Source organism: Hemiscyllium ocellatum, chromosome 15 (genome assembly GCF_020745735.1).
Source record: "Hemiscyllium ocellatum isolate sHemOce1 chromosome 15, sHemOce1.pat.X.cur, whole genome shotgun sequence".
NCBI classification, from domain to species: Eukaryota; Metazoa; Chordata; class Chondrichthyes; order Orectolobiformes; family Hemiscylliidae; genus Hemiscyllium; species Hemiscyllium ocellatum.
Genome location: NC_083415.1, coordinates 6573584 through 6589998, shown reverse-complemented (window position 1 = coordinate 6589998; position 16415 = coordinate 6573584). Strand labels below are relative to the sequence as shown.

General features: G+C 41.9%; 1 protein-coding gene across 2 annotated transcripts in view; it reads right to left on the bottom strand.

Annotated features, from left to right (window-relative positions):
• Positions 1–16415, bottom strand: part of bcl2l1 (BCL2 like 1) — a 69923-nt gene that overhangs the window by 31124 nt on the left and 22384 nt on the right. Inside the window, exon 2 of one of the 2 annotated variants that reach the window (XM_060835940.1) lies at positions 4761–6014. The exons of the other annotated variant lie outside the window; for it this stretch is intronic. Within the exon in view, the coding sequence (XP_060691923.1) occupies positions 5874–6014 (141 nt within the window). The 3' untranslated portion in view covers positions 4761–5873. Of the gene's footprint in view, positions 1–4760; positions 6015–16415 lie in introns of those variants that run through there. 2 annotated transcript variants of the gene reach the window in all.

The following is a 16415-nucleotide window of genomic DNA, read 5'->3' as shown; positions in this document are numbered from 1 at the left end:
TTCCAGAGTCTAATCAATTTTGGAATATTATAAGCAATGTATCCGGTATTTCTTTAAGCCATTAGGCTTTCGGGACTGATCTGCTTTTCAGCCCACTAGCTCAGTACTTTTTTGAAGTGATAGTGAGTGTTTTATGCTTCACTTTTTCTACAAGCTCTGCATTACTTATTACTATTGCAATGGTTTGTGTCCTCCAGGGAAGATGGTACAATGGTAACTAGTAATCTGGAGGCCTAGGCTAATGCTGTGGACTTAATTAGCTCAAATCCCAACATAACAGCTGGTAGAATTTAAAAGGTTATAATAAAGGAACCAAGACACCGTTTAAACCATGTTGAAATTCGAGAGTCTAAGACAAAGCTAAATGGCCTGTAATACTGGAAGTGTAACCGGTCAGGTGGATTAATGAAGGGTAATGATTGATGTGGATTTGTGATATTTTTATCAGACTGGTTGATGAAGGGGTATCTGGCAACTCAGTATTCAGGGTATTGGATCTTCAGGGGCAGGTGTGAAAGAGTTCGTGTTGCTTTATTGAAGAGCCTGTTACTGTCGTAAGGACAATAACTTCAGATGAGGCTTTGAGAGTTCATTTTAGGAATTAAAAAGGAGGCAGTCACGTTGCTGGGGAGTGAATTATAGATCCCCAGTTAGCAAGCAAAAGTGGAGCATTATATATATATAGATAATTCATGGGACTATATTAAAATAGGGCATTTCTATTACAGGATTTTCCCTGGCATAAAGATAATCGTAGTGTAATGGGTGTACAAGAATTGGCTGCTCAGGAAACTAAGGGAGGAAATTACAGGGCTGCTGACTCAAATTTTTAATTCCTGTATGGCAAAGGGGACATGCCAGAGCAGATGATGACAGATTACGTGGTTCCACTTTTGAAAGATGTTCAGGAGAAACCAGGGGGTATTCAATGAATTGCAGAACATTTAGTTCAGAAGAACAAAGGAATCTTTGGCTTGCTCATCTACAGATGGCTGAAGGTGGCAGCATGTAGAACACTTGCCTTTGTCAGTGGTGACATAGATTATAAGAGGAGGGAAATTATGTTGAAGCTACACAAAATCTGTGTTTGACCACAGGTGGAGTGTGCACTAGACTGTGATCGCACTGGAGGCTATGCAGAGGAAAGGGTTGCAGCATTTTAAGCAATGAAGAGAGGCTGGATAAACTCAGGCGGTTTTCTTTAGAGCAGAGGAGGCTGAGGGAGATCTAATAGAAGTGTATAAGTTTGAGGGGAACAGAACATAACCATTCCTGTTAGACGGATTAAAAACAAGGTAGCATAATTTTTTAAGGTGAAGGGCAGGTGGTTTAGATGGGATTGGAAGATTTTCACCTTTTAGAAGGTGGTCGGTATCTGGAATGTACTGCCTGGAAGAGCATTTTAGGCAGGAATCCTCCCAAACTTTAAACATGTACTTGGGTGAGCATATTAAATGTCAAAACATTCAAGGCGATGGGCCACATTCTGACAAGTGTGACTCGTGTAGATAGGTTGGTGCTTCTTGTGCTCTTATCAGAAGTCACACAACACCAGGTTATGGTTCAACAGGTTTACTTGAATTCACAAGCTTTCACAGCACTGTTCCTTTGCTGGTTGGCACTGCTGCCTCACAATGCCAGTGACCCAGGTTCAATCCCAGCCTTGGGGGACTGCGTAGAGTTTGCACGTTCTCCCAGTGTCTGCATAGGTTTCTGCCAGGTGCTCTGATTTCCTCCCACGGTCCAAAGATGTGCAGGTTAGGTGGTAGATGTGAGGTTATGGGGAGAAGGTGGAATGTTTTTCAGAGGGACAGTGTAGACTTGATGGGCCAAATGGCCTCCATCTGCACTGCAGGGATTCTATGACTATCAAAAGCAATTACATAGGCATCCTCCACAAAGCCAACCCCTCTTTCTGCTGTCATATGCCCACCAGAAGAGATCCATGTCATGGTAAATCCAAATGTGGTTAGAAATTTGAACTGAGGACATTCTGGTTAAGTTTGCAGGCAATACAAAGATAGGTAGAGAGACAGGCAGCATTGAGGAGGTGGCGACATAGCAGAAGGATTTGGACAAGTTAGGAATGGGCAAAGAAGTGGCAGATGGAATACAACTTTAGTAGAAAGAGGCATAGATTATTCTCTAAATTGAGAAAAAAACTCCCAAATCTGAAATATAAAGAAACTTGGGAGTTTTAATCCAGGATTCTCTCAAGGTAAACTTGCAGGTTGAGTTAGGAAAGCAAATGCAATGATGGCATTTATTATATAAAAGCAGGGATGTACTTTTGAGGCTCTGGTCAGACCACATTTGGAGTATTATGTGCAGTTTTGGGCCCCATATCTCTGGAAGGATGTACTGACCCTGAACATGTTAATAGGAGGTTCACGAGGATGATCTCAAAATGAAAAGGTAAATATTTGAAGTATGTTTGAGGACTGACTCTTGAGTGGAGTTTAGAAGGATGGGGGGGGGGGGGTGTGATCTAATTGAAACTTACTGAATGGCCTGGACAGACTGGATGTTGGGAAGATGTTCCTATTGGTAGGAGAGACTTGGACTGGAGGACACAGCCTTCGAGTAAAGGGGAGATCTTTTAGAATGAACTTCTTCAGCCATAGAACTAGTGAATCTGTGGAATTCATTGCCACCATTGTGGAGGCCAGCTCATTGAGTGTATTTAAGACAGAGATAGATAGGTTCCTGTCAAATGGATGAAGGCTTACAGGGAGAATGGAGTTGAGAAACTTGTCAGCCATGATTGAATGGTGCAGCAGACTCAGAGTTGAATAGCCTAACTTCTGCTCCTACATCTTATGTTTTCAGCACCAATCTCTTCCAGATTATTTTTTTGATTTGAGATAAACTGTGTACTCAATGTTATGTAAACACAAGAAAACAGTGAAGTCTAGACCTAACCACTGCTTGGCACCAAACTGGCAAAACTCCATTGACTGGCAGAAGATTTAGATGCATGAACAAAAATACTTAAGTTGTGATCTTGGTTGCATTGACTGAAAACATGGTGCAGTAAATTCAATAGTAACTTACAAATATTCTCTCTTGAATCATCTATAGCCACAGGTGAGGTGCCAGAAGACTGGAGAGGTTGGCTAACATGGTACCACCATTTAAGAAAGGTGGTAAGCAAAAGCCAGTGAGCTATAGAATGGCGAGCCGGATATCATTGGTGGGCAAGTTGTTTGAGGGAATCCTAAGGGACAGGATTTGCATGTATTTGGAAGATGGGGATTTATTAGGGATAGTTAATATGGTTGTGTGTGGGGGAAATAGTGTCTCACTAATTTAATTGATTTCTTTGAAATGAAGAGGAGGATTGATGAGGGAAGAGCAGCAGACATGATTTACATGGTCTTCAGTAAGGCGTTTGACAAGGTTCCCCACAGTAGACTGGTTGGCAAGGTTAGATTATATGGAATACAGAGAGAACTAGTAATTTGAGTACCGAACTGGCTTGAAGGTAGATGGAAGGTGGTGGAGGGTTGCTTTTCAGACTGGAGGCCTGTGACCAGAGGTGTACCACAAAGACAGATGCTGGGTCCACTGTTTTTCATTTATATGCAAATGATTTGGATCTGAACATAGGTATGGTTAGTAAGTTTGCAGATGATACCAAAATTGAGGGTGTAGTGGACAGTGAAAGTAGTTGCCTCACATCACAATGGGATCTTGATCAGATGGGCCAATGGGCTGAGGAGAGGCAAATGGAGTTTGATGTAGCTAGAGAAAGCTGCATTTTGGAAAAGCAAATCAGGGCAGGACTTATACACTTAATGGTAAGGTCCTGGGGAATGTTGCTGAACAGAGACCAGGCTCATAGCTCCTTAAAATAGAGTCCCAGATAGAGAGGATAGTGAAGGCAGCATTTGGTATGCTATATTGGTCAGTGAGTTGGGTCATTTTGTGACCTAACCAGGACATTGGTTAGGTCACTATTGGAATAGTGTGCACAATTCTGGTCTCTCTCCTATAGGAAAGGTATTGTGAAACTTGAAAGAGGTCAGGAAAGATTTAGAAGGATGTTACCAGGGTTGGAGGGTTTAAGCTATAGGGAGAGGTTGAACAGGCTAGGGTTATTTTCCCTAGCTTCAGAGGCTATGGGGTGATGTTACAGACATTTATAAAATCATGAAAGGCATGGATAGGGTAAATAGACAATTATTTTTCCCCCGGGTGTCGGAGTCCAAAACTAGAGGCAGGTTTTAAGGTGAGGGGAGAAGATTTAAAAGAACCTAAGGGGCAATGTTTTCGCACAGAGGTGGTGCATGTAGGGAATAAGCTGCCAGAGAAAGTGGTGGAGGCTGGTACAATTCCAACATTTAAAAAGCATCTGGGTGGGTTTATGAATAGGAAGGGTTTAGAGAGATATAGGCCAAATGCTGCCAAATGGGACTAAGTTATGATGGCAGGTTGGCGTGAACAAGTCAAACCGAAGGATTTGTTTCCACGCTGTACAGGTCTATGTCTCCACAGTGCTGTAAAGTCAGAGTTTGAAGAATGGGACTAGTTAGATTTTAAAAAGCTGGTCTAAGACGACCAGATGATCTCTTTTTGTGCTGTATTGTTGTGAGATTCTAGGATTCTGCTGTTGTGACCCAGAGACACAGGCAATAAGGTCTCCTGCTCCTGACCAAGCACACCAGTTACTGTGTGGCTGGAGATGCTTTCTTCAGAAAATTGTCCATCAGCAGAATCAGAAAGGAAAGGCAAAAACAAAACATCAGAAGTCAGTGCTCTTGTGTTTAAAAACAAGTCATTTTAATTTAAATTTTAAGACTGTGTAAAGTAGTTCGCTTCTAATGTGGTGTGAGCAGCAAATTAAAAAGGAATGATTACAGTGAATAATAGTGACTAGTAGTCACGTCTTCAGCATCCTCACATGATAGCGGAAAACTTTCTTAAAATAATTCTGAGCCACTTTAAGGAACATGGACAACCCATGTGCCGCAAAACCTTTTCCAAACGATCTTGTCAAAATGGTTGAAGTCTTGCTTTTCATTCCTGCTGAGAAGCAGTGGCAGCTTCAACTTCAGTTCAAACAAGATGATCAAACTTTCCTGCAGTATACCATTAAGACAATGCCAGAAATCAGGGAGCCCATCAGAGACAGGCTTTGTATGGTCACCCCCACTCAAGCACCACATCAATATTCCAGCAGGTAACAAAAAATCTAAAAATTTGGTATAAATAAAATGTCAGTCAGCCTTCAGTTACAGGAAAACTCTGCTCCATTGCCTAGGTTATCACCAGCAGTTTCCAGTTGAAGGTGTTGCCCACCATTTCCTTTGATTTTGAGCTGTAGTAGGCCATTGGCATCTCCAGAACAAGTAGCAGCTTTCTTGCAGGCCACTCTAACTTCATTCCTCCTCTGGAATCCAAGCAACGGGGCTTTTCTTCTGTGCAGTCTGACCCGTCTGTACTATTCAGTCACATCAGACATGATAGATCTTAAAATTAACACCTCAGTGCAGCGAGGGGGCTGCAGTGTTTGTGGATTTTTGCCAATACGGCACAGAGCCATGTCAATGAATAGAGATCTTCACTGTATAAGCTGCTGGTCAGCGCCTGCACTCCAGGTTCAATATTCCTGAATTAAGTTAGCTTTAGTTACTGATGTAGTTCCTTTACTTGCGGATAATCTCGGTTTCTGTCACAGCACCTGCATGAATGCTTTGTAATTGTAAACTGAGTACCCAAACACAATACATAAACAGCGGAGAGTGTTCCAACACAAGGAGTAAGCTGAGATCTATCGATGCAGCTTTCATGGCCAAGCCATTCTGCTAAGATATTCTTCCAATGTAATGGCTGTTGACCAAAGCTTGCTTCTTAATGCAGTCTCACTGCTGTTACCTCCTCCGGGCTAAGAATGCAGCAATGGCCAAAGTCGCACCCACAGCTGTTAGTGCCATAAACCATTTTACAACGGACTCCTGCAACTGACGGTTCCGAGCAGCAGCATTATTTCCATACAGTTGTACAAAAGCATCCTGGAAAAAGGAAACAGCACAAGTTACTTGTCAGCAGACACTGCTTTTGACACTAGTGAAAGCTCAATGTTTCCATCAGCCATCATTTCAAATTGCACAAAAACAAATCAAAGCCCATGGTTGAGTTCCCAATAATGTGGCCAAAAATCAAATCAGACCCACATAAAGGGCAAAGGCCACCCCACCCCCATGTTCTATCATTGCTTAGGTTAGCCAGTCACAGCCAGGTCAACAATGGAACCATGTTGGATTTAACGAATTCACTGTGGGTGAGGCTGTTCAAGCTGAATGTACTACCTGCCTCCTGGAAATAACTACTGTACATAGTTTCCTAGGTCAATTCAGAGGGGATTAGGAACAGTGCTGTGGGGGGCTGGAACTGCGTACAAGACAGAACAGGTACAGCCCCTAAGGAACATTACCCAACCAATTAGGTTTTCATAACAGTCTGGCAGCATTCATGGTAATTTTTTCCTGATGCCACTAATTTTCTACAAATGTATTTAATTCAACATCACATATGGTGGCAGTGTCGTTGGACCAGTAATCCAGAAACCCAGGCTAATTCTCTGGGAATACAGGTTCAAATCGCACCATGGCAACTGGAGGGATTTAACTTCATTTAATAAACACAGACCTGTAAACTAGTCTGTAATGGTGAAAACCTAGTTAAATCTGCTGTCCTTATCTACACGACTCTATACCATGGCTCATGCAACCATTGTTAACCCTTAACTGCCTTCTGAATCAGCTGAGCTCAAATCAAGGCAATTAGGGATTGGCATTATATGCCAGCAACATCTCACAAAAGAATAAAAAGCATGGAATTGCTAGTCTGGTATTAAAACCACTATCCTACTATATTCCTCCTTCGCCCATGATTAGCATTACTACTACTGGCCTTGGCCAGAGGATCCCAATTATGGACCAGAGACTTACTCTGGAATTTTATTTATGCTTTTCTTTAGAACATATATACATACAAACAAGGTCAATCTAGGGCTGTGATGTCCTCCAGTTAAATTAGCAGCCAGCTCTATCTTCATACATAATAATGATCTTTAGTGAAGGAATGGAGGCTGCAAGCAGCTCCCAGAGACTATCCCAGAGAGTCCATTTTGTTGCCACAGGATGCTAAAGAGGAACATTTATATGTTATAACAGCATGGAGTAAGCTGGGTCACTGGACCTGAAACGTAAACAATGCTTTCTCTCCAAAGATGCTGCCAGCTTTGCTGAATTCTCCAGCAATTCCCGTTTTTCTTTCAGCACAGTGAGCCTTGGTACTACCAAATCATTTCAACACAGTAAAAAGAAATCCAACAAATTGCAGTTAAATAACTTGAGTAAACGATCATAAACAGCAAACACAGCTACACATAGTATTACTCTGCTCCTGAACTTAGATAGTGCGGGGCTCTGTTTTGTTGTGGTTTGGAGTTACCTTGAAGCATTGATTGAATGGTGGAGTGGACTCGATGGGCCGAATGGCCTTCCTTCCATTCCTATGTCTTATGATCTTATTTTAAATGTGTCCATGTGATAAGGGCAGTCTGAACTCTCAATAATTTAGAACTTGCACCTTAATATACATATATAAAACTTTTTAATCAATCCATTCTATATCCAAGATCTACATGGTGTGCTAAATTCTTGTCGACCCCACCACACTGCCACATTCTGACTGAACATTACTTAAGTGTAACTGAGCTGGAGTACAAGAGAAGTACACACAAGTCGAATTTGCCAATTTGAGTCCCATCAAACCCAACTTTAGATTTGCGTTAACATGTTAATTAGTCAGAACAACACAAACAAAACAGCTACCAAATTAGCTTGCTACATGTATAGGGGAATCATACAATGGAGATACCCAAGAATATCACTGAGCTATCGGGGTGAACTGGTCCCTTTTCAAATTCACTGTTCCGCAGTTGAACCATCAAGGTGGCCAATTTGTCAAGCTGGGAGATTGAAGCAAATTCCTTTTTGAGCAATCTACATTTTAGGTATCATGTGATATGATAAAACTCACAAAGGGTGCATAAGGACCAGGAGACAGTGGAGAGCTCACAGGGACATCCAACATGTATGGGTTCAGGTTTGATTACCTGGGTCTACAGGAAACCAGGTTAGAGATTAAGGAGGAATCTGTTGGAACAGTGGTTTTGGTACTGGATTAGCAACTCACTGATATTTTCAGTTCAGACCCCACTCTGATAACATGTTGCATTCAATAAACTCAAGATATACTAGCAAAAGCTACTAGATAGTTGTGAAAGCCTAATTAACTGGCTAGTATCATGCATGGATAATAAATGCAGTATTATAAATGCAGATGCTGAAAATCTGAAATAAAAACAAAGTGCTGGAGAAACACAACAGGTTTGGAGTTTCAGTCCAATTTGACTTGAACTATGTAGAGTTTCCTAATCCCTCTGAACTGACCTAGGAAACTGCTTAGTTATTTCTCAGCAGATAGACAATAAATGCAACCTTACCTGCATTACCCATACCGAGAGAGCATGTTAATTAAAATGAGGGAATTCCCACTGTTCCCCTGGCTGTGAATGAATTAACCAGAGCAGCGATCTTAGAGTCCACACTGGGACTTTGCTGTGATTACAACTTCCATTATAATAAATATTTTATGACTCTATATGACTGGTGTACAATTAGTGAACTTGTATTTAGACAACACACTCCAGCCTGAATCAGAAGGAATCTTCAATTGAGTTTAAGACATTTCCTAATAGCACAATTGCTAAATAGAATGAATGGACACGCGTACTTATATTTCTTACGCAGTCTGTTCCACAATATGGCTTTTAGATGAAACAGACTTTTGTCAACATTCATTGATACAAAGCTGCAGGTGAGATTCAGACACACATACATAATCCAGGTTTGAATTCTGAAAATCAATAGGTCGCAGAAATTAATGCTGAGGTCCTGCGACAGTGTTGTGCTCTCCACTCACACGATCAAGAACAAATACAGCATGTACGGGCCAAAACAATGGGCAAGATATTAGAAAATCAACAAAGGCCAAAATCAATGTGAACTTTGAACCTCTGGCACCGAATCCAAAGGAGATCAATTAGCCCGTTTGTAGACAATCTATTTGAAAGGCTGCAGGATCACTGAGCAGCTTTCTTATCTTAATTCAGTTTAACTGAATTGAAAGCACTCCCTCTCTCACAAACCAAGTAGGAGTTCAAACTCCACTCAAGCACAACCTGAGAAGCTATGACAAACAAAAAATGGAATTGGAGAAACTCAAACTGGCAGCATCTGCGGAGACAAAGCAGAGTGAACATTTTGGGTCCAGTGACCCTACATCAGAACTCTGAACTGCCTGTTTAGCTGCATAAGAGAGCAAAGGTTGCCATATCCCCAACCATTTCATTCAAATACGTCTCTGCTTGTACTACGTACAGGAACAGTAAATCATACAAACAGGCAACTGCTTCTGTGACAAAACAGCTGATACAATTCAATAGTAAACCATCATCCTAAGATTAACGCATCTGCTGTTCATGCATGTTATGACGTATTAGATTAGATTCCCGACAGTGTGGGAACAGACCATTCAGCATGACAAGTCCACACTGACCTCCAAAGAGCAACCCACCCAGACCCATTTCCCTCTGACTAATGCGCCTCACACTATGGGCAATTTAGCATGGCCAATTCACCTGATCTGCACATCTTTGGATGGTGGGAAAGAAACCAGAACTCCCGGAGGAAACCCACGCAGACAGGGGGAGAATGTGCAAACTCCCCACACAAGCAGTCATCTGAGATGGGATTCGGACCCAGTTTCCTGGCAGTGTGAAGGAGCAGTGCTAACCACTGGGCCACTGTGCCACCCAATGCTGGACTGGAATCCAAGGGTTCTGACCCAGAGGGAAGAACACTACCACTGTTGCAAAAGTTCTACATTTCTGCTGTATAAATGAAAGGTTTGCCAAATTTCCCTAAATTGGGAGGAGTAATAAACAACACTGTCCTTATCAACATGGTCAAATGCAAACAGCCTCACTATTCACTGGCCACACCTATATTCCTGACACCCCACCCTCCTGAACACATTCTACTGCAACACTGACAGTTCCCACCAACTTGCACTATCCATCACTTCATCTGCCTTTCATATCTTAGCCAATCTCTACTCAAGCTGTCAGGGATTGTGATAAATATACTCATCTTGAGTGCAAGTGAAGGGGCCATAACTTATAAAAGCAGCCTGTCTGACTGGCATTTCAGCCACACAATCGTCAACATTCACTCCCTCCACTCCCAGTACACACAGTAGCAACAGTCTATATCATCTACTAGATGCACTGCAGAAATTCACCATGGTTCCCAAGACTGCACCTTATAAAATCAATATCTGCTATCATCTAGAAGGACAAAGGTAACAGGTACATAGGAACACCAATATCTACAAGTTCCCCTCCAAGTTACACACCATCCTGACTTGGAAATACTGTGCATCACTGCTCCATCAGTGCTGCTGGGTCACAATCTTGGAACACCCTTCCCAGCAGCATTGTGGGTGTTCTGTAATAATGATTATTTATAACTAAATTGACTAACTTCGGGTAAACAATTGTGAACAGTCAGCAAATGACTACAAGTTAAAACTCTAATCCTACATAAACTCTCCCTTACACACAAACAGAAAATTAAATGGGTGTTTATAGGTGAGGAAAAGGCAGGGAAGGCAGCTTGGTTTCTGTGGACAGATCAGAGAGAATTCTTTTGCTGAATGCTGCTTCATGGTATTCCTTCTCCAGATACTTCCACATATTTGCAGGAGCACAGGATGACTGGTTCACACTTACAAAAATATCTGATTGTAAAAAGCCATAGCTTACAGCAACTGAAAACTAAACTAGTATTCATCAGGCTTCAAGTGGCTTTTACTGCTGAGTACAGAAAGAGCTCTTGAGCTGATGGAGATCTCAAGGCTTCCCTGTTCACCTTGTTCCAGACTCAAGCTGGTCAATTACCTGCGATTCAATCCGATAGTTGTTGACTAGCAAGCAGCCATTGTCATAGCAATCATTAAGGCTACAGACCAATCAGATACTTGTCGCCTGCTCAAATCGATTTATGTACATCCTTCGTCCAGCTTGTCTGCACCTTCTCCTACAACTGCTGAAACCAACAGCTGTGTAAACAGTACAGGACTCTTAATGCCTGACAGATGACTTGCTTTCAAAACATGGAGTAATCCTTCGGTAATACTGTTTTAAAACCATCCTTTTCCCTTTTTACTCTACATCAAAAATACAGAAATGGAAGACACATTATGTCTTTACATTGTTGCACTTAAAATTGAGAGGAGTTAAACATATACATCCTTTCCTTTGTGGGTGAGTCCAAAATTGGAGAAATAAAAAGTCAATTAATTCATTCAAGTAATCAAATCAATCTGGAATGCAGCAAGAATCGAAGAGTTCTTGTGGGGCAGTGGCAGTGTCTCTACCTCAGAGCCAGGAGGTTTGGGTTCAAGTCCCACTTGCTCTGGAGGTGTGTCATAACGTGTCTGAATTGATTATAGATATACTTTTTAATCACGAGTTGCGATAATGCCGACCTTGCGACTGTAACACGAAACAAGTCTGGAACATATTGCCTGAAAGGTTGGTTGAATCACAGAGTCATTCAAGAGTCAACCAAGCAAATATAAATAAACTAATAAATCCAATAAAAATGGAAACACTTGTTCAAAGACTTTTAAACTTCTGCAACAGGTGTTTGCAGCACACTAGAGTTGCTTCACAAGGGAGACTGTGGGTTCCATGATTTGTTGATGAGCACTCTGGACTGAGTTCAAATCTTGGTGCAACCTCATTTCTTGAAGTCAGAGTAGCAGTAGCAGTGGAGATTCTCAATAAGTGCCTGAGGATCATGGCTCAAATCACGCTCAGGTCAGAGCAGCAGAATTCAAAATGGCTGACTAAAGTGACATCAGCGATGATTGGTAGATACTTTAAGCTGCATTAAGGAAAGGGAAGAGCTTCTTTACAAAAGGAAACTTAAGCAATTTACTAATTGGTTTAAACTTAGGATAAATATTTTAACTAAAAGTAAAATAGAGGAGCTCAGTGTTCCATGTTGCAGGCTTGCAGTTTATGGAAGATGTTAGAGGCTCCTGGCAGTTTGGAGAACCACATATGCAGGAAGTGCCAATGATTTGAATAGCTTGAGCGCTTGGTTTATGGGCTTGATAGAGGCTTGAGGGACAGTGGTGCATACATGGACTGAACATTACTTGGACAGCATGATTTTAGATGGAGTCACCCAGCAACTTTAGGAAGCCAGGGAAGGAATGGGGGAACTGGTCAAGAGAAGGGTTGCAGGCAGTGGGAGAGTCTGAAAAGGCAGCAGAGGCTGGTACCTTCGCAACATTTGAGAACTGTTTAGATGACCACTCAAAATGCAGTAACAAACAAAGCTACTGGCGAAATGCTGGAAAATGTAATTCAAGTAGATAAGTGCTTGATGAGTGACATGGACACAACAGGTAGAAGAGTCTCTTCCAGTGTTGAGAAACTATGATTACATCTACAAAGATGCTGTACGAAGGGTATCTTGATCAGGTGAAATGAAGAAAGGATAGTCAAAAAGGCACATTAAACATGACCACCAAGTATGGTCAGAATGGACTGTATCCATGCTATAAATCTTGAGTACAGACAGGGACTGATAGCAGCATCTTACTGGTGTGTAGCATTACTCAGCGGATTAGCTTGCTGAGCAATCAGGGAGCCTTCCCACCATTAGTAAGCCAGTGAGGTAGAATCAATCGTCCTGAGGGGCCAATGTGTTGCAATACAGCTGTCTTCCCTTTGTAGCTGGCATGCTATATCTGAGCCAGAACAGCAGTCTGGAGGAAACCGATAGCAGAAGGACAGAATTGGGTGAGCCTTTTTGGGAGGTGGCCTGTTGCACATCTGATACCAGTCACGCTGCTGGAACAAACAGCCTTTCTTGGAACTTTCACATCAGCAGGACCACGTACAAATATTTCTCTGGTTATTAAGACAAATTTCAAGAATTTCCTCTGCTCTTTCAGTAAAATCAGGACACACCCCAAATCAGGGCTCACAATAAATTGCAGTGAGCTAAACAAACACTTCTTTATGGTCTCTCTCCGATACCAATCTCCAAGTGGGCGGCACGGTGGCACAGCAGTTAGCACTGCTGCCTCACAGCGCCAGAGACCGGGGTTCAATTCCCGACTCAGGCGACTGACTGTGTGGAGTTTGCACATTCTCCCCGTGTCTGCGTGGGTTTCCTCCGGGTGCTCCGGTTTCCTCCCTCAGTCCAAAGATGTGCGGGTCAGGTGAATTGGCCATGCTAAATTGCCCGTAGTGTTAGGTAAGGGGTAAATGTAGGGGTATGGGTGGGTTACGCTTCGGCGGGTCAGTGTGGACTTGTTGGGCCAAAGGGCCTGTTTCCACACTGTAATGTAATCTAACCTCTTGCCCCAACTCCTAATGTCCCACTATTAAATCTTTGCTAACACTTAGCACCTCCTAAATATCCCACTGCAAATGCATAATGAACCAATTCCCTTGCATCTCCTATTGTATTACGTTCTTCCACAAAATAAGTCACTGTAGATCTATAATGACTGTCTTCACACCCAGTATATATCTGAATTGCAGCAGCAACGTACTGGTTCCAATCTGCACTAAGTCGAACTGAAAGCCCTTTAAAGCCTCACTAATCTGTAAATGAAATGCCCAAATCGCAATGGTACTCTTATTTCCTGCAGCCAAGAGACGTTATGTAACTTTCATCAGATAAAACCACCCAGAATACAGTAAAACAAACCCATCTGAAGATAGCCAGGCAGTGTGCCTCAATAATGCACTGAAATATCAACCTACCCTATATGTCTACATACAGAAGTGCACAGAGAAGCTAAATATTCAGTCCTTTAAGTTTTAGGTAAATGCAGTTAACACTTGCAACTTTTAAGTCAGCCATAAGTCTGGACTTTGAAATCTTTAAAGTGTTCACATTTGCGTTACTAACTTATGTATTAGATAAAGATACAGACAGTGAGACAACTCTAAGAGACCACATCTCTATTGTTTTTGGAACTATGGACTGAAAATCTGAAAAACGGACACTGTTTTAGGAGAGAACACAGGAGTTATTTGCAGTTTTGGGAAAACAAGTAAAGCTAACTGATGCATACGGACCAGCGTTACGTTTCAGAGGCATCAAATCTGGACAAAGTAGCGCTATTTGTTATGGGTCCAGGAGTGCTCAGTACAGCAACAAACCTCTGATTGATCAGAGTGCAGCTTAAAACAGCCTGTGAGATAGAGAAGCAAAGAAACTTTGGAGTTAGCTACAATCTTTTCTCTCTCTCCTTTGCAAAGTCGTCAACATTTTTTTTTAAAAAAAAGACATTCAAAAGTATTGTGAGAACTAATTCTGAAACTCAAAGACCACAAGGCAGAACCAGCTCAACCAAGCAAACAGTGAACTATTAACTAAGTGTTGCTGTACAGGTAATGCTAAGGCTTCAGGAGGAATTGAGGATGTTGAGAGATTTTATTTACTGGGCGATACAGAACACTTAAACAAACGGGTGCAGCAGGCTGTGAAGAAAGCAAATCCTTTGTCGACTTCCATGGCAAGAGTACTCGATGCCTTGCTGCAACTGGACAAGGCCTTGGTGACAGCCCACCTGGAGTAATGTGCAGAGTTTTGGTCTCCTCGTGGAGGGAATGCAACCAAGTTTCTACCAGACTGATTCCTGGGATGGTGGGACTGACATACAAAGACAGACTGGATCGATTAGGCTGGAATTTGACTGCAATTTAGAAGGGGGTCCAGCTAGGAAGGACATTTCAGTCAATCAAGAAGTTCAGAACCAGAGTTCTCAGCTTAATGAAATGAGGTAGGTCCATGGATAACTGAGATAAGGAGAAATTTCCACACAGAGAACTTTTTTTCCACAGAAAGTAGTTGAGACCGTTAAATATCGTTCTTAGAACTAAAAGGGGATCAAAAAGGTACAGAGAGAAAGAGAAAATGGTACTAAGCTATTCTGAAGGTAACATTAAATGAGACAATCAACAGCCACGTACCATCCCGATGGGTCTTGATTGTTAACTGTTGTGCACTCATTTGCTGTAGAAATGATCAGCTCCAAGAGAAACTCTGGCACAATGGAAGTTTAAGTTACACCCATCCTACAAGAATGTTGATAACTTTCTATGTAACCTCGAGATATGGACCACAGACAGATGGCTATCTGCAGGACGAGGCTTTGTCTCAATGGTAGCAGCTTCCCCCCTAGTAGGTGGAGTCATTTGGCTCCAACAGAGTTGAACTCGGCTGCCAAATAATACATACAATATTGAAACCACAGACAATTCAGGGATCAACACTGTTCCATACAACATCTACTGACAATATCAAAACCCCTGACAACAGATTTGAAAGCAGTAAGTCTCTGGCCTGAGCAGCAACAACTTGTTTTGATGCTCTCCAAGTAAAGCCTTATTTGTTCAAGAGTGAAGCAAAAGTTACATTTCAGAAAACCCTCCTCAGATGACCTGACCGTTAAATCTCGTTTTAGTCTTCTGGGCTTCCATTTCAAAAGTGAGGGCATTTTTAAACTATAAAAACCCCAAAGAATTACGGGTGTTGAAACTCAAAAACAAAAAAATATAAATTGCTGAAGAAGTTGAAGTGCTGAAGGAGGGTCGCTGGACTTGAAATATTAACTCTGTTTTCTCTCCAGATGCTGCCAGGCTGGAGGTTTCCCAGCTATTTCTGTTTCCGTGTGTGTTTGATGTTTTTAAACTGGTGCCCCTTGATTGTTGTGTAGTTAAATTGCTGATAATTGAAGAATCTCTTTATCCTTGCAGATTCTATCTCCTCCTGTATGTTTGTATGCATACCAGCATCATGTATACCTGAAATGTCTATTCTCCTGCTCCTCGGATGCTGCCTGACCTGCTGTGCTTTTCCAGCAACACACTCTCGACTGTGACCTCCAACATCTGCAGTCCTCACTTTCTCCTTTTTCTAACTGTATGAAATAAATCCAACTACAGTTTTAACTTTATCACTGTACTGTTACAATCTTCAGAAAGGCAGAGCCTGGAAACAGAGGCAGTGAGAGAAAAGTGCCCCAACTACGTTAGAAAAAGAAATGGGGAAAATTCATTTACAATGTTCTTACAGACAGGGTGATAGGAATACAGAGCAAAAGACCAGAAAAGTGCAGATGCTGGAAATTAGAAATAATAAACAGAAATTACTAGAAAAACTCAGCTCTGGCAGCATCTGTGGAGATAGACCTGCTGAGTTTTCCCAAAAGGGATTTTATCTAAAACTTGTAATCTTTGCAACACG